General features: G+C 55.7%; 1 protein-coding gene across 3 annotated transcripts; it reads left to right on the top strand.

Moving 5' to 3' along the window:
- On the top strand, positions 1-26,695 carry TRIM29 (tripartite motif containing 29). Of its 3 annotated transcripts, none has more exons than XM_063093905.1 (10): positions 1-913; positions 9,710-9,805; positions 10,618-10,851; positions 12,023-12,221; positions 14,881-14,982; positions 17,640-17,732; positions 19,523-19,618; positions 21,013-21,111; positions 22,645-22,721; positions 25,508-26,695. In XM_063093905.1, exons 1-10 carry the CDS (start codon positions 110-112, stop codon positions 25,568-25,570), a joined length of 1,863 nt encoding a protein of 620 aa, XP_062949975.1. In that variant the 5' UTR covers positions 1-109; the 3' UTR covers positions 25,571-26,695. The 3 variants fall into 3 exon arrangements, with proteins under 3 accessions (XP_062949975.1, XP_062949974.1, XP_062949976.1); XM_063093904.1 differs by having other exon boundaries at positions 21,010-21,111; XM_063093906.1 differs by lacking the exon at positions 21,013-21,111.
- The last annotated feature ends 1,087 nt before the right edge of the window (positions 26,696-27,782 follow it).

Raw genomic sequence — 27,782 nt, 5'->3', positions numbered from 1 at the left:
TCTCTGGGCCCTGTGGCTGCCTGTCCCACTGCCCGCCGAGACGCCCTCAGGAAAGGTCACACTCCCTGCAGATCCAGCGAGCCTGAACCAGACCAGCCAAGGGACCGGGATGGAAGCTGCAGATGCCTCCAGGAGCAACGGGTCGAGCCCGGAAGCCAGGGACGCCCGTAGCCCGTCGGGCCCCAACGGCAGCCTGGAGAACGGCACCAAGGCCGACGGCAAGGAGGCCAAGGCCACCAATGGGCACGGCGGCGAGGTGGCCGAGGGCAGGAGCCTGGGCAGCGGCCTGAAGCCAGGGGAAGGGAAGAGCGCCCTGTTCTCGGGCAACGAGTGGCGGCGGCCCATCATCCAGTTTGTGGAGTCTGCGGATGACAAGAGCTCCAACTACTTCAGCATGGACTCTGCGGACGGCAAGAGGTCACCGTACGCGGGGCTCCAGCTGGGGGCCGCCAAGAAGCTGCCCGTCACCTTTGCCGACAAGAGCGAGCTGCGCAAGTCCCTCTTCTCGGAGCCGCGGAAGCCCACGGGCCCCGTCGCGGAGCCCGGCGAGGTGCGCAGGAACAGCTACCCCCGGGCCGACTCGGGCCTCCTCCTGCGGTCCAGGCCGGGCTCCGAGGAGGTGCTGTGCGACTCCTGCATCGGCAACAAGCAGAAGGCCGTCAAGTCCTGCCTGGTGTGCCAGGCCTCCTTCTGCGAGCTGCACCTCAAGCCCCACCTGGAGGGCGCCGCCTTCCGCGACCACCAGCTGCTCGAGCCCATCCGGGACTTCGAGGCCCGCAAGTGCCCCCTGCACGGCAAGACCATGGAGCTCTTCTGCCAGACCGACCAGACCTGCATCTGCTACCTCTGCATGTTCCAGGAGCACAAGAACCACAGCACCGTGACGGTGGAAGAGGCCAAGGCCGAGAAGGAGGTGACTTGCTGGGCCCCTCGTGGCCCCTCTGACCCTGATCTTCTCCACTGGGGCTTACTGGTGTTCGGGGCTTAAGTTGCTGCTGCCCTTGGCTCTTTTAGAAAACATTTCTTTTCCCTATGCACCCTCAGTCTTGGGATCACAGGTGGCTCCCTGTAGAGCTAGGGCTGGGGCTCACAGACCCCTCGAGCCCGTTGTCCAGACTGGGTCACAAACCGTCCACATGCAGGGCTGTGAGCTGGGTAATAGGAAAAGGTCCTGGGAGCCGCGAGTGAAGAAATAATAGGCTTTATTCAGAGCTAGGAGCAGTCGATCTAATATGGCTTCCCAGAGCGTCCTCTAGAAGCTTTGCGCGTGGGCAATCACATTAGACAATAACAAGGAGCACCGTGCAGGCACCCGTGCCCACCTCAGATGCTCGGCGAGGCTCCGAACATCCGGGGAGGCCCTGACATTTTCCTTATATTTTCCCAGAACTCCCCAACCCCCTAAGGTCTCAGAACACAGGGGCATTTCCTAGATGAGAAAACAGAGGCTCGGAAAAGATTGGGGGCTTGACCAAGCTCATAGGATAAATTCAAGTCAGGTCAGAGAAAAAGACCGAATGGCACAGAACTCACTCCTGAGCTCTGTGCCTGGCTTGGGTGTCTCTTCTTTTTGTTGTTTTTGTCTTAAGGGAGAGAGAATTCTTTCCACCTGAGTAGGACTAGCCCCTGGGGAATGGATTGTGGGTGAAGGAAGACACTAGAGAGAGGGAATTTTGGGGGTCACTGAAATGTCCTTTTTGCTGGTGTCACAGTTTGCATTTGTGGTACAGTGGCTGCTTGTCCTGATTCCCCAGCCAGTCTCCTGACTTCCCCCACAGCCTGCTTTATCCTTCCAGCCGGGCCTGTTTTGTGTGTGTGGTTGCATGTGGACGTGCCTATGCCTGTAGGTGGACACTATCGGTGAGGGTTGGAGTTCGCTTGCTGATAAGGTGTACATATATATGTGTGAGTGTTTTGTATGCATGTGTGTTTGTGGATGTTTGCATATATTTGTATCTGTGATACATAAGTGCGTTTGCTTGAGCTCCATGTATGTGATTACACCTGTACTTCTATGGAGAGGAGCAGGGCCAAGTGGAGGCCCGTGGAAGTGGCACACCTGGGGCAGGTATTCTGGGCTAAGGGCCCAGCTGTGGCTGCTGGCCTTTGACCCACGGATGCTGGGCCCTCCCCTCACAACCCTCCCACCCTCCCGCCTCCACTCTGTGCCCCCACTCCCACCCCACCCCCCGAAGCAACATAGCTCTCTGCTGCGGGCAGCCTCCCTGGGGCAAACCTTCCCGGTGGCCAGTGCAGGGGACTCGGAATGGGCCAGCACAGGACTCCTCCTTGCCCAGCCTTCCTGACCCAGAGCTTGTTGATTACTCTCTCCATGCACCCCTGGGCAGGAAGGAAGTTAGAGATGGGAAGAGACTCAAAGATCCTTTCCAGAAGCCTCATTTGGCCCAGGAAGATGGTCCCCCATCCTCTGACTCCAGCCTGACTTCAGGCTTCATACTGGGAGATGGAGATGGGGCAGGGGAATGGAGCCCGTTCTCAGGGAGCTTACTTGGGAAGTTAGCAGAACAAGAGCCAATCACCTTCATCCATAGCAACCACGACATTGCAGAGCCTCAGACTGGGTTGTAGATGTGATGAGCTCCAGTGCTGGCTTTAGCCTCTAACTAGCTGTAAGACTGTGGATAAGTCCCTCCCATTCTTCACTCTCCATTTCCCTATATGTGAAACCTAGGGCCTGGGTTGGATTGTTGGTTTTCATATGACCCACAGAGCCCTAGAGTTGTTGGCAATGTCTTCGAGGCCTCAGGGCGAGGAGGGGGGCAAGGAGGTGCCCAGAGGCAGGCCTCCAGGTTCCCACCTCTACTGCAAGCAAAGCACAGCCTTATTTTTTTTTTTTTTTTTTTTTGTCGTTTTTTCGTGACCGGCACTCAGCCAGTGAGTGCACCGGTCAGTCCTATATAGGATCCGAACCCGCGGCGGGAGCGTCGCCGCGCTGCCAGCACAGCACTCTACCAAGTGCGCCACGGGCTCGGCCCAAAGCACAGCCTTATTGATCTGTTTTCTATGCAGGGTTTGGCCCCAAATTTCATGTGAAGCAAGAGTGTCTTAAAGAAAAGCCTGAGTGTGCCTGGAAGAGATGGCTCTGGCAGGCAGGAGGGTCTTGGCAGCCCTGTCTGAAGGCACCTGGAACTCCAAGTTCATGTTCAGGGCCATGGTAGGACTCACAGACCCGGTCCTTGCCCTTGAGGGCTAACAATATAGGTCAGGAGTCAGAGCTCAGGTGCACAAAGGAGAGTGAGCGGCACCCTCTCAGTCGCACAGAAGCAGCTGTAAGAGAACATCCCACTGTAGGGGACCCAATTCCAGGCCTGATGGAGAGGTAGCAATTCATCAGTCTTCTCCTTCACCTTGCAGATGGGAACACAGGCCTAGGGAAAGGAGGGGACCTGTGCAAGAGACTGCTTTGAGGAAGAAGCCCCCTAAGTCCTCTTCCAATATTTGAGAGTACCTCTGGGAAAGGGTGCCGAGAAGATAACATTCAACGTGTGTGATTTAGGAGAAAATGCCTGGTCCACTGGAGTGACTTCAATGGTGGGAGCTTGGGGCAGTCTGCATGTGTGCGTGTGTGTGTATGCACATGCGTGTGTGTCTGTGGCATAGAGATAGGCAGGGAGGAGTGAGGCCAAGCATCCAGGAGACTGAGACAAAACAGAGCAGTCTAGGCCTGGCTCTGCTGGAATGTCAAACGTAGGGGACATTGGCACAGAGCAGAGTTAGTGGGAGGATGGCCCCAGGTGAACAAGCGTGCCAGTCCTGGCCTCCTTTGGAGGCATCTCCTGCAGACCCAAACATCAGCCTGCGCAGGTTTTTGCAAGAGGCCTGTGCAGAACCTGTTCTGCAGGCCTGTTGGTGAAGGCCCGAGTGAGGTAACCTCAGACCTGTCTGGGTTAGTTTCGCGAGGCTGTAGATGACACCCATGGCAGTGGCTGCTCATCTCTTGGGCCTCAGCTCTACCTACAGACTCAGAGCAGAGTTCGTGTTAGAAAAGGTCACTTGGTAGCAACATGACAGTGTCTTCCTCTGATGGACTCTAGGTTAGAATGTTTTCAGTGATACCCCAAATATCACAAGGGGTCCCATAGATGTCCTCCTGTCCATCCCTCCACCTCTGGACACTTCCTAGGCTAGGTTAGGTGCATGAGGTTAAAATGTACATATCCATCCTTTTCTGGATCTCATGGCCCCTCCTTCTGTCTGTCCCAAGTCCCTCCTGCTACCACAGGCCAGGGTGTTAGGACCCCTGCCGGGTGGATGGCTGCCTGCTCTGGGAGGCCCTACCCTGTCGTGGGCCTGGCCTAGGCTCTAGGGTGACAGCATGATGATGCATGTGTAGAGGACACACAGCCACAAGCATCGCTCCAAAGGGGCCTAGCGCCTGGTCCACTCTCTCCACTCCGTCACTCAGCTCAGTGCGTTTCTCTCACCATGTCCTGGGGCTTTGTTTCTCACCTTGTTGCCCAATTCTTCCATGAGGGCCGAGCCAACAGGCTGCTAGGTATGGGCAGCCGCTGGACCTTGAGTTTCTGAGCTGCCCTGGTCTGGGGAGACAGCAGTGACTGGGATTCAGGAGGAGGAGTTGGAGGGGCCTGGGGCCACTTTCCCTGGAGATCTTGGGGAGAATATCTGCTCTGGTACAGGGTGGATGAGAAAGGAGGTGGGATGACCTCTGCGGGTGCCAAGAGGGAAACAACAAAATAAAAGAGGTTTAGAGAGAGGAAGTGGGGAAGGTGGGCGACAGGCAGAAAGACAGCCCAGTCTCTATGGAGCCAGGTTCTGGGTTCGGGATTTGCATGGTTGCTGCTGACAGCAGTCCTGTGGGTAAGGGTTACTGCACCCATTTTACAGGTGGAGAAACAGGCTCAAAAATGCCAGCATTCTTACATAGGTTATAGCACTCACAAGTGGCAGAGCTGGGATCCTCTCCACCATTTGAAACTTTTTGTCCCCATAGGGTTGGAAGGGTCTCCTTGGGATCACCAAGTCCAGGCTCCCAATCTATGGTCCTCAGACCAGAATTGCCTGGTAAATGGTTAAAACACAGATTCCCAGGCCTTACCCTGGGAATCTAATTTGGGGGTTGGGGCCTAGGGTCTGTATTTTTAAAAGTCTCCCTCAGGAATTCTAATGTGTAGCAAGGTGGGGTGTCAGAAACCTAGTCCAATTTCACCATGAGGAAACCAAGGCCCGGGGAGACGAGGGGACTTCTGCAAGGGCCCACCCTGGTCTGGAGATGCCAGGGCGATGCCCTCCTTGCCCAGCCCTCCCTGCCCTGGCCAGAGGCTGTGAGGAAGTGGAAAGAACCGTAAACCCCAGCCAAGGAGGCTAATGATGCCGAGCTGTCTGACATCTGGGTGGAAGTGGGGAAATCTATCCAGCATTTCAGATTCTTATCCAGATAATTACCATTTGTCTGAGAGTACAAATTTGGCAATTAACTGGCTCATTTGGCAAATGTCACAGCTGACGGCCCATGTGGTTAATTCAGGCCAGGGAAAGACCACAGGAGATCTCCCCTTCACTGCAGGCAGTGCAGGTACACCTGTCCAGGTGAGTGCTTGGTGCATCTGCATCTGAAGGCCCCGTCCAGGCCAAGGCACGACCAGCTGCTGTGCCACTCTCCATTCTCAGGGAAAGCTCTGTTCACCCAAGGCCGGAAGGATTTTAAGGCTGGGTGGCCCACGCAGGGCTTATTCCAGGCATCAGAGGATGAGAGGCAACCAGGCGAGTGCGGGAGAAGGGAACAAAGGAAGTGTTTAGGGACAGGCCTGGGCAGGGTGGAAGGAATGAAGCCAGGAGTAGGAGGAAGTCAGGAGGCAGGCGTGGGCAGGGTGGGGCTGCGGGGAGCTGGGGCCCCTTCAGACATCAGGGGCTTCAACCACATTCCAAGGGAGGAGGGAAAGAGGGAGAGAGAAAGCTGGGGCCTCAGCAGGGATGAAGAGGAAAAGGGGGGCAGCAGGAAAGAGGTAGAATGCCAGATTGCACCACCTGCAAGGTGGGGGGAGCCTGGGTGGCTTCAGGTTAGCAGGAATGAAGGGGAAGGACGATGTCCTGGAAGATACAAAGGACAGCCCAGAGCCACCACCTCTACAGGCACCTCTTCAGGCCACATAATGGGATCTGAGTCCTGTTGCATCTTGTCCTTACCACTTTCTAACCATGAGAACGCAGGCTAGCTATGTAATCTCTCTAGGCCTTGGTTTCTGCTTCTGTACAGTGGGGATAATGCCACTTACCTCCACAGGGGACTTTCGCAGATTAAAGGAGTAAATTTCTGGCACACGGTAGATGCTCAGTTAATTAAAGTTATTTTCCTTCCTTCTAGTGTTGCAGGAGAACCCAACATCTTTGGCCCCCTTCCATGTTATAGCATTTTGTGTACAAGAAAAATTGCCAAGATCTAAACAAATGCTAGGTGCATCCCTAGAGGCCTCACCCCAAACCCTCTTCCCCTGACAGGGTGGGATTCATCCCAGAGATGAGAAAGGAGCATTGTAGCATCAAGAGTCCCCAGTCTGAGGTCCCTTCCAATAGGTCCCTGTGTCCTGCAAGCCTGGTCTTGCAAGTGCTGTGGGAGCGAGGGCCACTCCCAGCCTGCGTCTGACTTCCCTAGTGCCCCAAAGAAATAGGAGGGCCACGCTCTTTTCCATCTCACCAATTGTTCCGCCCACTGCTACAGACAGCTCGTCTCCACTTCTGACCTGCCCTCCCCCACCTTCCTCCTCCCTCACGGGTCTCTGGCCTGTACCTCTAGCTCTCCTCTCCACAACTCGGCCATCCCACCCTTGGCCAGCCCACTGCCCTCTTACACAGGATGCGCCCCCGGGGGCTGGCTTCTCTTTGCCTTCTGCCTGGACACTTCACTGTTCTAAGCCTCACTGGCTTCTCCATCCCCTCTGCTCTTACCTCCTTCCTCCATCTTGGCCAGCAAATCCATGCTCACCTGAAGAAACATTTCCACACCTACCCCAACCATACAGCTCCTAACAGGTCTCCCCTGTGTGCTGCTACTCACTTTAGGCACTCGACTCTGTGGCCTTCACTTTGTCTGGTCAAACCTTCTTCCACTTGCAGGAGCTCAGCCTACCCCTATCCCTTTATGCTGTTTCCCCCAGTATCCACCTTCTCCAATTACTCATGAGCTAAGCCTCTGTTTTGCATCTTCAACTTCATGTCTTGATTTCCCTGGCCTGTCATGCACACCTCAGTCTTCACTCTGTATCTGGACAGCATACACACTACCCCTGGACCTCAAGCCAATGACACATACCAGGCTCACCACTGAACACCACCAACACCTCACCTGACCACACCTGTCCTCTCCCCTCGCTCACCTGTGCCTGGCTGACCTGCCTGCCATGCCGAGGTGGTGTGAGTGAAAGCACGCAGCAAGGCGCCTGGTCCGTGGAAGGTGTCCTTGCAACAGTGATGATGCGGACATTGTTCAGTCAGTGCTTACTCTGTGCCAGGTACTTTCAGGGAGCTGTATTCCCTGATCCCAGTCCATCCCACAACCACCCTGGGAGACGGGTCCTCTTACTACCTCTATGGAACAGATGGAGCCACTGAGGCACAGAGAAACTAAGCAACTTGCAAAGGCCACCAGCCTGTAGGTGGTAGTAAACAAACTCAGACGGTCAGTTTCTCTTTCCTGTGCTCTGGGTGGGCTCCCTCCTGGACTCCCATTGCTCGTTTCATGGATGGGCTGCCTTTCCCCCATCTGCGAAAGGATTTTTACCGGGGTTGGGCCGGGGTCCCAGGGTGGGAGGGAATGTACTTTGTTCTCTGCTTTCCTTTCCAGCAGACCTTGTTCTGGAAAAGATGAGTTGGGGGGGTGGATCCCAAGTGCCAATTCCTCCACCCCTGAGTGGGGTTAGGAAGCCTCAGCTGCAATAGGTGGGAGGCCTCCCCTTGACCTCAGGCCTTGCTCAGTTCTCCAGTGGTGGGAACGTTGCCTGGGACAGACCTGTTGTCCACCTTCTCTGTTTCCTCCTCCTGGCTCAGATTCACCTGCCAGGCCCAGCCAACCTCTATTTTCTGGACTCTCAGGCTCTGCATTCTCAAACAGCATGAGGGTTGCATTTCTGCTGTCTGCAGTGGGGTCTTTCTCTCTTTGCTCTCAACCTTCTCCCCGCGTGTCTACTAACTGCTGCTTCTCCTCAGCCTTCTTCCAGAGACCAAGCCAAATCCTCTTCTGCATCTCCTTGTGTTCCTCTCCTCTTGGCAGCACATGTTCATTGTTGGTGATGGCATCTTCCGTGCTATGGGACTTCCAGCCCATTGCTGGTGGGGCAGATGCTTACTGAGAGGAACTTAGGGGCTCATTGCCTGGAGAGCCCAGGAGTGTGGAGGGGGAAGGGGGCTGGCCATGAAATCAGGGGCTGTCTGTCTATTGGGGGAGCTCTGCAGCTCCTGCCTCATGTCTTCCCCACCTCTGGGCCGCTTTTCCAAGAAAGCCAGGGAAACTACATCTACATTGGCCCCACTTTCCTGGGTGTCTTCAGCAGGTACCCCACTGGCACCCATTTGGCCTGGTGGGGTGCTCAGGAGGTGTGCCATGCGGTAAAGATTCTTGCCCACTTCTCACGACTCTTTGCTGATGGAGCTCACATTCCTTGTGGCTTCCTCACCTTGACTATGTTTGTGGATCCCTCAAGGAGATGGCTAGAGAAAGGCTCTGCATTCAGAGCCCAGTGGTAGTGAGGAGTCTTGAGCAAGCCAAGGCTTTCTTGGAGGTCTTGGTCATCCTGCCTGTTTGGTGGAGATCACCCATCTACCTTCCAAGCTGGAAAGGGCTTTGAGAGCCCTAGAGGAGAGCCCCGCAGAACAAGGGAGGTGCCTCTTGGCTTGGCGAATGGGATTGGTCTTTGCTTCATGCCTTCCCTTTTGTCTCTGTGGTGGATGCTTTTCAGAGAAGGGCATTTCCCCAAATGGTATGGATATGAGAGCTAATGTCCCAATGTACCCTCATAAAGCTTCTTTCCAAGCCACCCCAGAACCCAGCAGTCTGTGTCCTCCCCTGAGCAGCGGTCCCTAGACCCTCTCCTTCTGTTCTCTCATCCACTCTTCACAGCCTCACTCTTTTTAGCCTTCTCCTTCCCCAGAGACCCTGGGTAAAAGTCCCTGTCTTGCCAAAACTGCAGACTATGTTCACTTTCCCATAAACAGGTTTATAGCTCTGCCTGCCCAGACGGAGTCCACGCCGACGGCAAGCCCGGCTCCTGCTTGCAGCAGAGGCCCCACGTCATGCCATAGAAACACTGCACACTTTTACTGCCACGAGACACTCCCTGGGTTGGGCAGGGCTGGGCTGAGCTGGGCTGGGTCCCCTCCCTCTCTCTCTCCAATGGCCCCAGGCCCATTGAAAAGAGCAAGAACCCCATAAATGAGCTTCCCTCCTGCACATGTTGGGTGGAGGAACCAGGCAGAGGTTTAGCCCTTATAAAGACATGGCTAGAATGTCCATCCCTAGCAGCCTGAGAATACAGCAAGATGGTGTTTGACTCACTGCTGTATTCTTGGTGCCTGGCACGGTGCCTGGCACATCCAAGATCCCGCTGAGTGAAGGGCTGGATGCATGAGGGATGAGTCCTGCCCGAGAGTTTGCTCCCTGGCTAGACCCACTCCCTGGTGCTCTGGTCTCTTCCACCTCCTCCCCCTGACTTCTTCAACCCTGGCCTTTCCCCTGCAGACAGAGCTGTCACTGCAGAAGGAGCAGCTGCAGCTCAAGATCATTGAGATTGAGGACGAAGCTGAGAAGTGGCAGAAGGAGAAGGACCGCATCAAGGTGAGCAGACCCAGGCTCACCTTGCTGCCCCCTCACCCCACCTGCTCTGCCTGGGAGGAGGCAGGCATAGGGCTCAGTTCTGCTTGAGGTCTAAAGCCCACATTGACATCCCTCACTTATTTCTTCTGGCTTCTCCCACCCTCTTTGGCATTCCTACCCACGCCTCTTCTCAGTCTGGGCCAGGCATCCAAGTGAGATCTTGCCTGTCACCTAAAGTTCATTTTATATCATCCCAGCAAATAAAGACCCCAGGCCTGTCCTCTAATGTGTCTTCTGACATCCTCCAATTTTGGCTGTGCCCACCAGACTACTCAGCCACCAAATACATACCATTTCCTCTTTACTTGTGCCACAGTGGCTAGATATGTGTCTGCCATGGTTTGGATGATTGCAAGTCACAATCTGAAATCATTGATTCTTGACCCTGGTGGCTTAAATGGCCAGCCAATTCACTTTCTGAATGGTGTTTTGTTCTGGTTGGGGATTCGGTGAGCACACTTTAACTCATGGGAGAACTTCTGGGCCAATGGGGAGTCACTAAAGGGTGGAATGATGGCTTGTATCAACCCACCAAGGGCAAGGGGCCACAGGTGGATAAGGAAGGGTGGGCTGTAAAAATCCTGGCCATTTCTCTCAGTAGGTGGCATCCCTCAGTGATGACTTTGAATGAGATTCTTGTCCAAACAGGCTCGCCAGGGTGGGGTGATGGGAAGGCCCTGATCCTGTGTTGGGGACCTAAAGATGCACCCCACTAGGGAGGTTCTTTTCCTTACTGAAACCCTCCTGCCTCCCTCCCCTGACTCTGGACTCAGAGCTTCACCACCAATGAGAAGGCCATCCTGGAGCAGAACTTCCAGGACCTGGTGCGGGACCTGGAGAAGCAAAAGGAGGAAGTGAGGGCTGCACTGGAGCAGCGGGAGCAGGATGCTGTGGACCAAGTGAAGGTGATCGTAGATGCTCTGGATGAGAGGGCCAAGGTACTGCATGAAGACAAGCAGACCCGGGAGCAGCTGCACAGCATCAGTGACTCGGTGCTGTTTCTGCAGGTAACAAGAGACTCCCCTTGCTGTTCAATCCCTTAGTCTCTCATCACATTCTATTCCTTCCCCAGACTCTCATCCATCATCCATCCATCCCTTCATTCATCCATCCACTATCCATCCATCATCCATCCTCTATCCATCCATTCAAGCTCATTCCATCTGTCCATTTAATTTTTCCATCCTATCCATTTTCCTACTTACTCTCAAGATGGCATGTGACCATCATCTTGTACCAACTTCAACTGATATGTATGTAGTAGCAGTGCTCTAGGCTCAGCAGGAAAGCATTCTGTGATTGATTAGTGATGCCTGCTTTGAGTTAGGGAGAGTGGCATTTGAGTGCTGCATATTTGTTTTGCTTGATCTAGTCTGTTTGTCTAGTCATCTATCTACCCTTCTATCTGCTAGAGCTTGGGTACTTCCGCGTGTCCCCATATGCTATTAGGTGCTGTGGTGAATAGAGAAACGTAAGACATGCTTTTTGCCTTCAAGCAGCTGCAATCCAGCTGGGAAGATAAGGCATGTACAATTAGAAAACAATGTAGGAAAAGTGTGTAATTAAATGATAAAGCATATGGCTGTGGAGATAAGTGCCTGTGGAAGCTCAGAGAAGGTCAAGCAGCCTGGAGTAATCTAAGACAGCTTTGTGGAGTTTGAACTGGGTCTGGAAGGCCAGTTAGGATTTGGGGAGGAGAAGGCATTATCTGGAGAGGGGGAAAGAAAGTGCAAAGCACGAAGGTGTGGAGGCAGAATTGAGAGCATCGTGGGAGGGGGAAACGCCACTGCAACCAGCTGGAACTCTGCAGAGAAACCTTGCATATCTTTAGCGCTTTCACTGCCAGAGTCCTTGCAGCCTGCATCCCTCTCATAAGCCCTTATGAGGTAGACAGGATGCATCCAGTTTAGAGGTGGGGACCATGGAGTTCCATACTTGAATGCTGGTGCCATCAGGGATGTTAGCACCCAATGGATTTTAATTGAAACTTTTCATTTTACAGAAGAAACTAATGTCCAGGGAGGGAAAGTGGTGAATAGCAGAGCTGGATCTAGAACCCTGCTCCTCTGTCTCCCAGCGCCAAGTGTTCCAGCTGGGCTGTGAGAGCGCCTTGTAGAGAAGGCTCCCCATGGCTCATAAAGACCCAGGCAGTTCACGTCTTCTTTCCTTTCTTGGTAGGAGTTTGGTGCATTGATGAGCAATTACTCGCTCCCCCCGCCTCTGCCCACCTACCATGTCCTGCTGGAGGGGGAGGGCCTGGCACAGTCTCTCGGCAACTGCAAGGACGACCTGCTCAATGTGTGCATGCGCCATGTCGAGAAGATGTGCAAGGCGGACCTGAGCCGCAACTTCATCGAGAGGAACCACATGGAGAACGGTAGGTCCCCTCTTGTGGGTGGGCCCCAAGACCATGGGCAGTTCTCTCCCAGGCCAATTCCTGCTGCCTGGTATAGGTGGCATTCAGCTTGCTGGCCCCTCATTGTTCCCACCCATGGTGTTTGGAAAGGATTCAGGGATTCTAGCCCCCCCACTGAACTTGCTGCCAAAGTTATGCAGCTATTACAACGGGCCTCCAGAGCAGAGAGCATCTGGGCACTGGCTGTACAAATACGTCCTCTTTGTGGGTGCCCATGAAACTCAGGGATTGGTTTCACTCCCACCTAACCTGATTGTTAGCTCTGTGTGAATGTGTTGCTTGTATGGGCCAGACTCCTTGTAGGGAGAGCTTGTCTGTCACCATGGCTGTGTGGAGCAGTGTCGAGCCCAGAGGCTGCTCTTGGCCTGGTGGGCTGGGCTGGGGTTGGTGGGACGCAGCGTGTCTCTGTGATTCACGAGCTCCCCTGAAGTCAGCTTCTCTTCTGAGTCACAGTGTCCCCACAGAAGTCAACTGAATCATCTCACAGAAAGCCTCTGAATCTGAGAACCACCTCTTTAAGTCCTTTCTACCCAGTCCTTTTAGGGCCTGACGGCCTGGACACTTTCCCCAAGGCACCACCCTGTGGCCTGGGGGCAGCATGGGGCCTTAAGAATGCAGCCTTAGGGCCGACCCCGTGGTTCACTCGGGAGAGTGCGGCGCTGGGAGCACGGCGACGCTCCTGCCGTGCGTTCGGATCCTATATGGGATGGCCGGTGCACTCACTGGCTGAGTGCGGTGAGGGCGACACCAAGCCAAGAGTTGCAATCCCCTTACCGGTCACAAAAAAGACAAAAAAAAAAAAAAAGAATGCGGCCTTATTAATGAACAGCCTTTTAGCCATGAACACCTCAAGGGATATGACCCCTCTCTGGTCTCTAGGTGGAGCACATGATTCTTTGGGAAGGAAAACGGGAGTAAGAGTGTGCAGAAGGGCTGGGGTTTGGGGGGCCATCTTTGTATCTTGGTGATGATGTCACACAGTGTCCCTGTGAAATGAGGGGGATATTCAGTCACACCTGAGGACAGAGAAGCCATTACAGCAAGACAATCATTTGGCTTCACAGGGCACTCAGATCCTGAAACCCTGCTTCTAATGACAATAGTGATGATACTGATGGCTATGGCAACGCTGACGGTCATCGAGTGCTCCTGTGTGCTGGGCATTACCTTATTATCCCCGTGGGGTGCATTGCATTTTACAAATGAGAAGGCTGAGTCTCAGAGAAGCATCTTTTCAAAGAGCACACAGCTAGGAAGTGGTACAGTTGTGCTTAACACTCTGCGTTCAGTCTCTCATGTCTGCTCATCCAAGAGGCTCCTTCTGGTGGCAGCAGCAGTGGGGTTGGGGAGTGTAATGATCACTGTTCCTGGGGTTTACATCCTGGGAGTAAGTCCCATGTGTGAGGTCTGGCCAGGCCTGGGAGGGTGGCCTTGACTGGGGTGGGTTTGCCTGTGAGACTCGCAGGAACCATCCAGCCTAATGGCTGCTCACTGTCCCATTTCTAGGTCACGATGGTGCTGGTCATGGCCTCTTTGCAGGTGTGGCCCTGTGTCCCATACAAGGTTTGCGGCGAGGGGGCAGACAGGAGCAGGGCTGGGCACCGCTGATTCAGTCCCTGCCTGTGCTAACCTGTGGCCGCTGGGGAAGACTCCTTTGCCTCTGTGTTGACTTTTTTTGTCGCTGCTGTGTAGTTGTTGGGGGTGTGTCTTCTGTAGGAGGTGGGGGTGGGTGGCTGGTGAGTCAGACCTTACAGTGACCATCCACCCCTCCCTGGTGCTGGCCTGTCCACCAGACCGGGGCTCATTCCCACCCTCAAAGGGCCAGGGGTACCAGTCCACATGCATCATGGGCTCAGTGGGGCACAGGGCTGGGTCAACACCTAGGAGGGCACTTGTTAATTCTTTGAGTGTCTACTGTGTGCCAGAACCCTGCTGGGTAGGGACGAAGATGAAGGATGGGTGTCTGAGCCAATCCTTCCTCCTCTTGCCCAGGAGGGAGGGAGCAGGAAGGACAGAGAAAGTAGAGGGCAGGGAAGTGGTAAGAGAAAGGAGAGGGGCATGGAGGGCAGCTGAGGGAAGTCAAGCATCAAGCAGCAGATTCGTTTGGGTTTAGGGGTCTGCAGGTGGGTGTCCCCTTGCAGCAGCTCACTTGGCTTAACCGCCTGGATCCCTGGGCCATGGAGGCCACCTCATTCTACCACCTCAGGCTGCCAGCAGTGGCTGCGACTGAGCCACAAAGTGGGGGACCGTGGCTCAAACCCCAACTCTGCCCTATTGACATGTGACATTGGGCAAGTTGCTTCCTTCACCTCCTGAGGCTCAATTTCCTTATCTGTCACAGGATGTTCATACCTGTTCAACAGTCGATATACAGATCAAATAAGAAATGGATATCAACAGCACCTTGTAAACTGCAAAGTGCTGTGCACATGCTCTTCCTCACTGTAGACCTCCCCTGCCCCCATGAGCTCAGGAGCAGAGTGGAGGCTGGGCAGAGTGTCACATTCTCTGAGGATGTGGAACCTTGGCTCTCCCTGGGACAGAGGGATACGGAGTCCTCAGAGGGCCAGCTCCTCCTCTCCTCTGTCCCCTCTGCTGACCCAACCTCTCTCCTTCCCAGGTGGTGACCATCGCTACATGAACAGCTATACAAATAGCTACGCCAGCGAGTGGAGTGCCCCGGACACCATGAAGAGATACTCTATGTACCTCACACCCAAGGGTAGGCTGGGCCCCCTCACCCCAGACCTGGTGTCCCTCCTGCTGCTGAAGGGCCCCAGCACCTGTGGGGTGACTCTCAGCCAGGTTCCTCCTGGGTGGAGTGACTTTGCCCGTAGTTTGCCTGGGAAAGTCCTAGCTTCTACCTGTTGTCCTGGTGTGGTTATAAACAGTGCCTCCTTTCGCTTTCAGAAGTGACAAGTGTCCTGGTTTAGGCGACAAATCATCCAGCACCCAGCTCCTCAGAGGCTTCCCTCCCTGCCCCTTGCCTCAGCCCGCAGCCTTGCTTCTGGTTCCTTCCAAAGCGTCTCCAGGGCTTTCCTCTGCCAGGCCGGAGCTGTGTTGCTTCACTTAGGTTTCTGTAGGTCTCAAGCCCTGTGGAGGGAGGTCACCTCCCAGACCCTCCTGATCCTCAAGGGCAGGGAGCGAGCCACTCCTCTACTGAATCTCCTTACCACACAGCCCAGCCCCCTTGGCCCTCCCTCCCCAGGTCCTGGAGAGCCCCAGCCTGGCCTGTGGGGTGACAGCCTGGTGGGGAGAGACCAGTGTCTGCCTGTCCTTGCCCTGTGGTAGCTTCTCACATTCTTGGGCGCGAGCAACAAACCACAACGATGTCCGTTACATAAGGGGCATGTGCATGTGCATGTTGGGGTGGGGGAGGAGAGGGGGACAGGGGAGGGGAGGAAGGGGACATGGAGAAGGCATGAGGGGTTAGGGCGAGGAAGCCTCCAGGCCCTAGGCACAATTCTCTCTCTCTCTCTCTCTCTCTCACACACACACACACACACACACACACACACACACACACACACAGGGAGTGGCTTGGGGGATTTGGAAAGATGAGCTCAACGGAGAAGAACCTCTGCCGCCCCACCCATTTTGAAAACAACACCTGTACTTCCTGGGGAGGTCTGGGGTGGCAGTTGCATGCCAGGTTCCCCCTCTTTGACATTCCTGGTGTGGGCCAGGCCCCAGTGGGCCAGTCCTGTGGCCTTCCCTGGCTGGGGCGCTGCCCCTTTGAGCTGAGTTCTGTGAGAGGATGAGCTGTACTGACCAGCTGTCTCCAGCAGCCCTCTCCTCAGAAGCCCCGACGCCAGCCTCACCCAGGCCTGGTCCCTCCTGTCTCTCCCCCTTGTCCAAGGACCAGACCTGGTGTGGCATCGAGTCCCCTGTCTTATCTCTCCTGCTCTGCAGAGGATTGAGGGTCAATGTGAGTCCCACTGCAGGCTGCAAGGAGGGGCACAGACCAGGGGGTGAAGGGAAGAACACGGCCCGCCAAGGTGTCACCCGAGAGTCCTGGGGCTGGGGTGGCCTTACCACTTCTGGCCTCAGTATCCCTGTCTGGACTCAAATGCTAGGAGACCTCCCAGCTCTGTCACTATGAGTCAGTCTATGACATTTGTAGGTGGAACAAACAGGTTCCTCCAGTATCCCTGCCCCAAGCACTGTGGGTAGAGCCTTGTGCTGGGGACAGGAGGGACAGGGAAACTGCCCTCTGGGAGCTCCCAGGCTCAGGGTGGAGGCGAGGGGGGGGCGAAGGAGGGCCAAGGAGAGTCATTAGGAGACCAGGGAATGAGGCCACTGAAGAGCCACCAGTCCCTGAGTCTGGGAGTTTTGGGGTCACTGGGATTGAGCAGTGGCCATGACTCCTTCCCAGGAGAGGTTAGTTTCAAGGTTGCCTGAAAGAGGGACTGTGTGCTCAGGAAAGTGGGCATGACTGTGACAGGCAGAGGGCACTGGGGCAAGAGGAACCGCACAAAGGTTTAGAGAAGGGCCAGCAGGTGCAGGGGCCGGTGGGACAGAACTGGGGGTGCCGATGCAGTCTGGGGGTTAGGCGGGGAAGGGCAGAGCCAACAGAGGACGCTGACCCATGGGGGGCTCATTTTTGTCATCTCTAAAACTGGGGCATTGATCCTGCTCAGCCCTCCTCATGAGGCTGTTGTGAGGGCCCATTGCAGGGAGAAGAGAAAGCCCTTGCGGAAGTTTCTGAGCCCCCAAGGTGAAGCAACAGCGGGGGCTCTCAGCTCGGCTCGGCTCATCAGCCACCTCTAGTCACTCAGCCCTCATCTGGCCAAGGGCCCAATGATGCCCCACAGTGCCATAGCCTCTCCTTGTCCCCAAGCACCTCATTTCCCAGCCTTTGGGGACTCATTAACACAGGGATGGCTCAGGTGACCAGCCTCCTTGTGACCTCCAAGGCCCCCTCAGTAGGGTGACCTTATGTCTTAGTCTATCCAGAACCATCCAAGTTTACACCTGATGCTCTTGGCACAATTAATAGAGCCCCCGCCCTCTCAAAAATGCCCCAATTTAGATGATACATTTATTTTTTATTTTTACTTATGCATATTTATGGGGTACAGAGTTGACTATCAGTGTTTCAGTACAGTATGTGATGATCAAATTCACATTATTAGCACTTTCATCATTCCAAATGATTACATTTTGTGTCTCTTCCCCAGTTACTCCCTATCCCCCCTCCGTCATGATAAATCAAGTGATCGCCTTATGCTAGACCCAAAAGACTCCTTCTAGTTGTAGATTCTGGCTCCTGTGACAGGCACTTGGGGGATTGCTTGGGGGCAAGGAATCCTGCATGAGACCCCTCAGGTCAGACCCACCTTTCTGCAATGACACAGCCCTTCCTTGTCTGCTGCACAGGTGGGGCCCGGACGTCGTACCAGCCGTCATCTCCCAGCCGCCTCTCCAAGGAGACCAACCTCAAGAATTTCAACAATCTCTATGGCACCAAAGGTAGGAGGGTGGCTATGCTCGGGGTGGGCAGGGGCCCATGTGGGGGCTGTGCAGGCAGGTGGGGTGGGGGTGGGGCAGGGCCACAGAGCAGGGGGCTGGACTCCCCAGTGTGAGATGCATGTGGAGAGCTGGGATGGGTGGGGGTCCAGAGTTAGGTGGAGAGGGGTCCTAGTGAGCTTAGAGTATATGTCGGTGTGTGTGTGACATCGTCAGCTAGGCTGGAGGAAAAGCAGCCGGGAACCTCAGCCTCATTGGAAATCCCTGAGTCCAAGTCCTTCACGCCCCAAAGGTGTGATGGGGTAAGGCAGAGTAGGAGGATGCTTCAGTGAGGACAAGGCCCACAGAGACGAGAGGGCCAGAGACGCCCGGTGGACAGCACAAGGCTCAGGCCTCTGTGCAGGATTACATTCACAGCTGTGACCAGCCTCGGCCCCCTTCATATACCCCACAGTCTGTGAGCTGCACAAGGACAGAAGCTGTGTCTGTCCTGTTTGCTGCTTTAACCCCAGGGCTCAGAAATAGGAGGGTTCAGGAACAGCTGTTGGAAGAGAGACAGAGTGAACAAACGGGTGAATGAAAGGGCAAGGCCTGCAGTCTCGTGGAGCCTTGGGCAGGTGTGCCCGCTGGGGGCTTGCTGCAGAAGCTCCTGAGATCCCTGTGGGAGGGGTTTGCTCTGGGACAAGTGGTCAGCCCCAGCCATCTCTGACCCTGGAGCCCAAGCGTCAGCCCCCACCTCTCCCACAGGCAGCTGTGGGAGAGGATCGCCGGGTCTGGTGGGCACTGCCAGGGAGCGAGCTTTACTAAAGAGACCCCTGATGCTCAGGCCTGGTGGGGAGGGGGTGCTGGTGAGGAGCGGGTGCTGGAGAAGCATCTATCATCCACAGAGGGGCTCTGAGCCCCCAGCCCAATGCCATCTTAGCACCCCTGCTCTTCTCCCTACCCTCGCCCCACAGCCTCGTTGTCCTCTAGACTATGGGGACACAAATGGATACTTATTGGCAAACAGGATTTTAGGAGTTCTGCTGGCTGTCTGTGTCCCCAGGTTTTAGAATGTGTGTGTATTTATTTGTTCGTTTGGTCACGTATTCATCCATCAGCTAGGGAATGAGCACCTTCCGGAACCAGGCCCTGTGCCAGGCACCGGGTGTGATTCTGGGACAGATGGGCATATTCTGGCCCCCGTGGAGCTCAGTGGGGGAGACAGACAATTAGACATGCAGCTGCAACCCAGGGGGACAGGACATGCAGGGAGATGTGGGACGTGGGGCTGAGGCACACATGGATTTGGGGGAGGGGACACGCAAGCTGACCCACTCCATGTGAAGACCCACTACATGAATTTGCTAAGGGTGGGAGCAGCTGGAGTGTCCTAGGCCGAGGACACTGTCTGGCACAAAGGCTGCAGCAGGAGAGAAACTGGTGCATCTAAGGAGCTGAGAGCTCAGTCTGGTTGGAATGTTGACTGATGGAAAGAAGAGATGCCAGGAAGGGAGTGGAGATGGTGGGGAGCCGGCAGCCCATGCAAGAGCTGTGGACTGTTATGGACTTTATCCCTTATTCTGAGGACAGCGGCACTTAGGTAGGACAGGGGCATGACTACACTCTTTGTATTCTGGAAAGATAACTTTGGTGGTGGGAAGCAATGGGGGTAGCCTTGCCAGGGGGCACATCTTGGCTAGAGACATGGCAAGGGGCTGGAAAGAGTGCCATGGAATTGGCCACATCTTGGTCCTGCCCGCTCTCCTCCACACCTGGCTGCCAAGGTCTGACGCCCTTCCTCACCCTGGCAGGTAACTACACCTCCCGGGTCTGGGAATACTCCTCTTCCATTCAGAACTCCGACGACCTGCCCGCAGTGCAAGGCAGCTCCTCCTTCTCCCTGAAAGGTGAGCTCTCCTACCCCGACCCTCCCTGCGTGTCCTCCCCAGGCCCTGCTTTGGTCTCTGCTCCTTCTACCTTGTAGAGAGGAGAGAGCCTTGGCCTGACAGCTGGGGGAGCTGCTGCCTTGAGGGGCTAGGCCACAACCATGTTTCTCAGGGCTCTTTTCACCAGACTCCAGTCCCTGAAGATGCACTGCAGCAACAGGTGTCCGCGGTCAGGAAGGTGGGACGCCCCATGCCTTCTGCACCCCCCACCTCCAAGATCCCCGGGGTACTTCTGTCAGGTGTACCTTCCGAGTCTTCCTACTGCCAAGAGTTTATTTAACTTTGTTCACCCAGTGACTCCAGCATTGGGTGACTCTAGGACCCCATGGGCATGCAGCAGCAGTTAATATCCCACAGAGCCAGAGTCCCTCAGGAGCCCCTTTGGGAAGGGTGGGACCAGATGACCTCTAAGGCCTGCCAAATCTGATTCTCTTTTTCCTACACCCTGTCCCCCCACCTGCCTGTCATGCTCTCCAGAGCTCTATAACAAGGCTGAGTGGTCAATGCCTCCTGTCCCCTGGGGTTGGGGTCATCCTGAGGGGTCAGGCTTGAACCAGCCCCTAGCTCTAGACCCCAGACCCTCATGTATTACCCAGAAGATCCCAGGGACAGCTCTGGTGGGGTGTGGTGGGAGTAACTCATCTCTCTTCTGGCATGCAAAACATGTGGCCTGGGAGAAAGGACCCGCAGATTGGGTGGGATCGGATGAGGGAGAGGGAGAGGGTTTGTGTGGGGCGGACAGACCCCAGGTAGTAGCTCTGAGGTGGCTTTATCACCTGGCTGTCCCTTCCAGGCTGGGATCCCAGCCTATACCCAGGTAAGGATTCTTGAAGCTCCCAGCAAGGTGAAGAAGTGGACCTGAGCAGAGGGTCCCCACCTGCAGACCCAGGGGATGTCCCATCTCTGAACTAGGCCTGAGGAACTCTGGAACCTGCCTGGGCCTGCCTGGTTTCCAGCAGGTGCCTCCCTGCTCTGCTCAGCCTGGACCAAAGATCACCAGGCAGGGAAGATGGCCACCCTTAGGCAAGATTCGGAGCTTTTGCACTCCCCAGTGTCTCCCTATCAGCCTATGTAGACTCTCCTGTGTAAGACCCTGGGAGGAGGAGCCCGGGAACACCCATTTTTACCTTCACATAGATCAGCGCTCAGCTCACCAGGCTAGCTCGAAGTGGCCCTGGACAGAGGCTGCTCTGTGTGCATGGAGAACGCCAGCCTGCATGGACTGAGCCCACCTGCACCCACTTCAGCAACCCTGGAGGCAGAGAGCATGCTCAGGGCTGAGTGAGGTGTGAGTCCCTCTGGCCCTTCCCAGGATCAGCACAGCGTGCCGCTAATGCCTCTCTCTCTCCCAGCAGGCACTGGGAAAGCCCCCTATCAATTCACCACCTTGGGACAGGCCACTGCAGAGTTTTCCAAACCACTGGACCACAGTGGGCTGTTTAAAAATAATCCTGGTACCTGCCTGTTTCTCATCCCTCCCCTTTTCTCTCCCATAGCGGGGCAGGTGGGACATCCTGTGGGGGCTCTCTGCCACTTCTAGGGTGTCCTGGTCCCTCCTCCCCAGAGCTCCCTGGAATAGGGATGCATGCCCCCACCCGCCATCCCCAGCCCCCTCTGTCTGGACTTCTGCCTGCTGCACAAGGCTGGTCTCCTGGGCCACCCCATCCCCACCCCACCCCTGTCCTCACCTCTCTCATGGCTGGCATGGGATTTTCTTTCTGGGAACTGAGAGGTGAGGTCTGAATCCCCCTCTCTCATTCTCTACTCCGGACCAATGGAACCCTGTCTTTCCAAGGCTGCCCCCATCCCCAGATGCAGGGAGAGACCCGGGTTCTCCCTCTGCATCCTTGCTCAGAGGCACCTGGAAGGGCCAGCCTGGCTGGCAGCCTGGTGGTGCTGTAGGGGGTCTCTGGGCCTGGCCTGCTCACACTTGCTTAGAGCAGGGCAGGACAGGAGCTTCCCCAAGGCAGGCTGCAGCCTCGTTGGACAGGGTTCTGGCCAAGGACCCAATTTATTTCTTGAGCTCCTCAGTGTCCAGGTCACAGCCTGTTTCTTCTCAGTCATTGCTGTCTGTCTGCAGGCTGTTGGCTGACACTGAGAGTGCTTTTCACTTATTCTGTGGACCAGAGCTCCTTACAGATTCCTCTGGGCTGAGGAGAGGGGCCAGAGAGGTGGGCAGGGCAGCTTGGCTCTGGATCAGCACCTTTGTGATCAAGCCCAGAGAGCACCACCTGCTCTGGGTCTCTCGGGCTTGCTGTCCTAACCCTGGGTGGCAGCCACCCTGGCAAATTACTACTCTCTCTGGGCCCTAGTCTCTGGCTAGTGAAACGGGAGAGGCAGCAGAGCCGGGCAGAAGGAACATGAATATGGGTTTTGCAGTCTGGCAAAACCTGGATTTGAATCCTGACTGCTGCTCACAACCCTGATTGTGCAGCTTGGGCAAACTGCTGAGCTCGCAGAAAGGAGGGTGCTGAGTGAGGAGACATATGTGAGGTCCCTAGCACGGTGCTTGGCACAAGCGGGCTCAGTAAACGGGAAGCATTGTCCACCCAGTGCAGGGCAGTCAATGGGCTTCTCCTACCGGGAAATCCTGGCAGGTTGTGCTTGTGAAGTGTTTCTCCCGGACTCCGGGAGGGGGAGGGGTCCACGGTGTTAGCCTCTGGGGTGGGAGGGTGGGTGGAAGTCCCTGCAGAGCAGTGTGATGCTGGTGTGGATCTGGGGGCGACACTCCCCTGCTGCCTGGCCCAGCCCACCTGGCCGGCTCCTCCTCCTGCTGTCTGCCTTGCTGCTTCCTGCCTCCGGCCAGGCCCTCAGGATTTGCAGCTGCGGCACCTCAGCTGCTGCATGCCTCTTCAGGTGGCTGCATTTGGTAATGGGCTGGAGGACGCTTGGCGAGCACTGTGGAGAAGGCAGCTGTGCTGCTCTGGCCCTGGGGACCCCTGACCACCAGCCCACGCTCCCTCTGACTAGAGTTCTCGTCTTCCCAGGCTATCCCTCCCTCATCCGGAGCCAGACCCCCAAGGCCCAGCCCCAGTCTTGGAAATCTGGCAAGCAGACTTTGCTGGTGAGTGAGATGGTGCCAGGAGAGGCCGCCTGGGCACAGGTGTGTCCAGAGACTGGGCACTGGAGGGGGCTCCCCAGGGGCAACCGGTCTTCACATTCCCACGGCCTGTGGGAGGCTGATGAGTTCTCTGGGCCATGGAGTGGAGGGAGGAGGCAGCAGTGGCTTGAATACCTGCATGCAGCAAAGGGGAGGAGAGACCCAGGGCTCACAGGTGGGGCACATGGCTAAGCACACACTGTCTGGGCCTCAGTTCTCTAATCTGTAACGTGGGTAGCCCTGGTTTTTTATTTGGGAAATGGTTGTTGGGTGCTTATGCTTGTGGAATGACAGCTTGGTCTCTGCCAGTTCTGGGACTGTAAACTGCTCAGTCCAGAGGACGGGCATCCTGAGATGGGTCCCATCTCCCAGGGGGCCAGTTCTCCAGCTCTGACAGCATAGCAGCTATTGGGGTGATAGTGTGGGGGCTGGAAAGTTAGAAACAGATGTATTTAGGGTTCAGTATCTAATAACCCTAAGCCAGGGACATAGGAGAGCAGCACCACAGGGAAGCATGGCCTTGGGGTCTAGGCCACCTGCTGGCTAGGGGATCCTGGATGAGTCAGACACTCTCTTTGGGACTGTTTCTTGGTTTTTATAAAGTGGGTGCTGATATGAGGTGATCCTCAATGCCCTTTAGAGCTGACATGCCTGACCCCTGCCTGAGACCTAAGCCTCCATCTCCGGAATGCTTCTCTCCTGAAGGCCCATGCTAGGCCCTGCTGGAGGGGTTGGCCAGCTGCCTTGGCATGTGGGTAGCATCAGGGTTTCACTGTGGACAGGGGACAGGGCCCCTGGCTCCTGCTGTCTTTGCATTTAGAGGTCAGAGCAGGAGAGGCGATTTGCTCTGGACTACAAAGAATGGCTGGGGCTGGTTTAATTGAAGAGAATCTTTAATTTGCTGGCAATGGGAGTTAGGTGATCGTGTGTGTAATTTGGAGCTGGGCCCAGGGGCATTGCAACAGCAGGACTGCAAAAAGCAGATATGGGAAGAAGTTTTCTGATTCTAGACTCAGTGTTTCCCCTCCCTACCACATACTTTCCCACCCTCACAGAGCCCAGGTCCCCACAGAGAAGTCTCATTACCACCTTGAATGTAGGCAGGTGCTGGTGTGCAGAAGGGTCTGGCTTGGGAGCCAGGATGCCTGGGGTCTGGCCCCAGCCCTCTCACCAACTTGCTGTGTAACCTGATTGAGCCATTCTTCCTTCATGCCTCAGTTTCCCCATCTGTGACATGAATTAGATGGCCTGGATTATTTTATAGCACTTTCACCTCTCATGTGCTGTGACCCTGAGCCAGGGAGATGAAGGTGAGGTGGGGGTGGAGGTGAGCACTCTGCCCAGATGCCATGGGGCCATGTTCTGTCCACCCACCACTCTGGGCTCTTAACAAGATGGCGCCATTCACTGACCTGCCATCTGTACCACTGACCTAGCCTTCCTGACAAAAAGGCTGTAGCTGTTTCTGAGTCTGGTCACTTTGCCTTTTGGACTGCTTTGGGGTCCGGGCTGGCCCTGGGGGGTCAGAAGACCTGGTTCCAGACCCTTCTCTGCCCCTGAGTAGCTGTGTGACTTTCCCCTCCATGGATCTTAGTTTCTTCCTCTGTTTAACGGGTGGTCTAAGCAAGGTCTGAGCTGAGGACCCTCAGCCCTGGCATTCCCCAGGCCTGAGTCCTGCTGGGGACCAGATGCAGGGGAGGAGCTGACTAGGAGGTGCAAGTTCCCAAGCCAGCGGGGGCCAGGAGCAGGGGCTATGAATACGCATGGAGTGTTTGTGTGAGGGTGAGATGGTGTCTCCTGTACTGGGATCAGTGGGCCCTGGGGGCAGCTTCCTCAGGGACAAATCCACTTCCTGAGACCCTCTAGGGACCAACAGTGTTAACATGGGCAAGTAGCACCCTGGAAGGGCTGTCTTCTCAGGGACCTGGTGGAGTGGGGAGGAGGGGGTGCTGATTTCATGGAATTACTGCACGATGAGATACACAGAGGAGGCTGGAGAGTTGTCACCGGGCTCTGTCCTGAGACATGCTCCCTAAATACCAGTGCCAGGGCAGGATGAGGGAGGCAAAGGGACTGAGGGAGCCTGGGTCTGTGTTGGGTCGAAGCAGTTGTTTGCTCTCTCTGCACCCTTCTGTCAGGGAGAATTACACAGAGAGAACACAAGCAAACACTCAAAGCCCTTGAGACACAAGAAGTGATGCCAAGACATGGCGGGATGGGAAGACTCTGAAGCCAGACTGCTGGGGCTCGAGTCCCAGCTCCTCTCTTTACTAGCTGAGTGACCTTGGGCAAGGTGCCTAGCCTCTCTGTGCCTTGTTTTGCTCAACTATAAAATGGATATGATAATAGTAACCCATTTAATCAGATGGTTGTAAAAATTAAATGAGTTTATCTATGTAAAGCACTTGGCATGGTGCTGTACAATTCTGTAGAGTAGAAAGTGCTATATAAATGGTGGGGCTGGGAGGGTCTTCCTGGGCTGTGGAGAGACCACTTTGATGAGGTCAGGGAAGAGGAGGCTGAAGTTCAAGTTCACCAACTCGTTAATGGGAATAAACTGTAATTAGGATTTGAATCTGGAGGTCTTGATAACATTAGAGACCAACCCTGATCCCAGGGTAGATAGATCCAAGGCCCCTAGAACTGTCGGGGTTTGGACCACTGCCGCTTCCTGGAGGGAGTTAGGGTAGGGTGGGGCTGGCTAGTGGACTTCATCTGGCTTCCCTAACCACTCTTGTTTCCCCCCACAGTCTCACTACCGGCCATTCTACGTCAACAAAGGCAGCGGGATCGGGTCCAACGAGGCCCCATGAGCTCCGGGCAGGAGGGAACGAGGCGCTACCACCCCTCCCCTCCCTACTGACCCTGCTGCTCTTGCCTGCTCAGCTACTGTGCTCATCCGTGTGGGAGGGAGCCTGGCCTGGGCCTGCCCACTCCAGCCCTCTGCTGCCTCAGGGCAGTCCTGAGTCCCCCATTAGCCACACTCCATCCAGGCCCCTTTCCTGCCTTGTGACTTCTGATGGTCACCATCGTTCCTGTGTTCAGGGGCCAGCCCATTGCAGGGTGAGAGATTGGTGGGGCTCTCTGCCCTAACCCACCACCCTCCTCTTGGGCTGGATCACTGGTGCTAGCAGTATGTGCCCACCTGGTGTAAGCCTGCCACTCCTGCCCATGCCCTGCTGTCCCCAGGCCTGTTGGCCACTTCTCTCCAAGGTCCCTTTCCCCCATGCAGTCAGTAGGTGCCTGGACAAGACAGCTGTTCATCTCACATCCACACAGCACCACCTTCTCTCCAGCAGCCCAGTCCTGTCAGGAGAAGACTGGCCCTATATGTGCCCTCTCTGGTCCTACCTACCAGTGCCCAGCCTGGCAGAGCCTGCAGCTTTGGCCACCACAGAGGGAAACCTCTCAGTGTGTTGGCATCACCCTGACCCCGTGTGGGTATCCACCACATCCACTTTGTTTCCGCAGGCCCTGGAGGGCAAGCTCCTGGCTGGCAGGATGATCTAGGCCAAGATATGCCTCTCTTCCACTTGCCAGGATAAGCAATTATAAGTAATTCACTCAACATGATATAATCTACCCATGAAAATAGCTACTGGCCCAGCCACCTTGAGGGAAATACCACTTACCTACAGGATTTCATTAATTTTATAATTTGGTGTGTTCTCCTGGAAGTGGAGAGTGCCTTACACGCTGCCTCCACCCTCGCCCACTGCCCCCGCAGAGACTCTGCCTCCTCTCTCTGACTACCCTTCATGTTGCATGTCTCGGGACCCAGGGCCTAGACAGGAGACCAAACCAGGAGCAGCATGGTGGGGTCGTCCTCCTCTCACTCTCCCCCAGCCCCAGGGCCACAGGGCTGTGGGGGAGGGGGTCAACTTGCAGGGATGGGGGAGGGGGACATTCAGCTTGAGTTTTTCCCTCTGAAATAAACCACGGACCACTCACTTCCCTTGTATTGAACGAGCATGTCCCTGAGGGGGCCCAGAGGGACTGGCTGCAGTTCTTCTGAACGCTTTTCCCCTCGGATGAGTGTACGGTCATCTTCCATCATTGGGTCTTCCCCACCCTTGCCCCCTACATCTGAGACACTGGCTGGCCTTTGTTGAAGCAGGGCTTGGGTTGCAGGGAGCACCAGAAAAAAGAGCAGTGGGCTGGGGGCCTGGAGTGCTCCCACACCCCTGGCCAGCCTGTCCCAGAGTCCCCAGAGGGTAGCAGGGCCCAGCAGTGGCCAGGAGCCTGTAACCCAGAGCACGCTGGTGCTCACACGCGGCTGGAGTGGAGGGGCTGACCAGAAACTTCTAACTGAGAGCCTTCTGAATAGCAGGGAGGGCCTCAGGGGGGAAGGGGGATCCCAGAGTCAAGGCTGGCAGGAGACCCAGGCTCCTGAGGGTAGCACCATCCTGGTCTTGGGGGATGGAGGAAGAAGACAAGGGCTTCCAGTCCCCGAGAGCCCAGAGAAGCTGGAGGGGTAGTCAGGGAGGGCTTCCTGGAAGTGGCAAGCCAGCCAGGAGGAAGCAGAGGGAAAGAAGGTGCAAGAAAACCATGCTGCTCCCCCTGGTGTGGCAGGGACACCCCAGGGCCCTCTGTTCTCAATGTCTTTCCTTACTGTACTCCCCACTGGGGGCCAAACAACCCCCTCCCCCAAGTACAAGTCCCTAAATGAGCTGGCTGCTGGTCCATGGTGGACTGGCCACACTCTTCCCTCCTCCCTCTCCCTGTCTCCTGCCGGGCCAGGGGAGCTGTAGGATCCCAACACTGGCCAGGCTTCCCAGGAGAGGCTCCTCGAATCAGAAAAGGGAAGAGAAGGGAGGGTGAGAAAGGAAAAGACGGAGAAGGGTTGAGGGCATCTGTGAAGACCTGTTAGGCACTGTCAGGAAAAGAGACTGTCCCAAGTGGGACTGGCATGCTCTGGCCACCTTGGTGCCCTCCCTTGGGAGCTGGGACTATAGAATGTCGCTGGGGCTAGTTGCTGCTCCCTGCAGGCCCCTGCCCTGGGTGCTGGTTCCCCTAAGCAATGTC

Source organism: Cynocephalus volans, chromosome 4 (assembly GCF_027409185.1).
Source record: "Cynocephalus volans isolate mCynVol1 chromosome 4, mCynVol1.pri, whole genome shotgun sequence".
Taxonomy (NCBI): Eukaryota; Metazoa; Chordata; class Mammalia; order Dermoptera; family Cynocephalidae; genus Cynocephalus; species Cynocephalus volans.
Note: the sequence above shows the minus strand (reverse complement) of the source record. Positions and strands in the feature narration are given on the sequence as shown.

Bases quoted from the DNA above. Each gene is read 5' to 3' on its own strand.
- TRIM29 (XM_063093904.1), top strand. From the start codon at position 110: ATGGAAGCTGCAGATGCCTCCAGGAGCAACGGGTCGAGCCCGGAAGCC. The intron at 9,806-10,617 runs GTGAGCAGACCC...CTCTGGACTCAG, and splicing joins AGGAGAAGGACCGCATCAAG to AGCTTCACCACCAATGAGAA. The intron at 10,852-12,022 runs GTAACAAGAGAC...CTTTCTTGGTAG, and splicing joins ACTCGGTGCTGTTTCTGCAG to GAGTTTGGTGCATTGATGAG.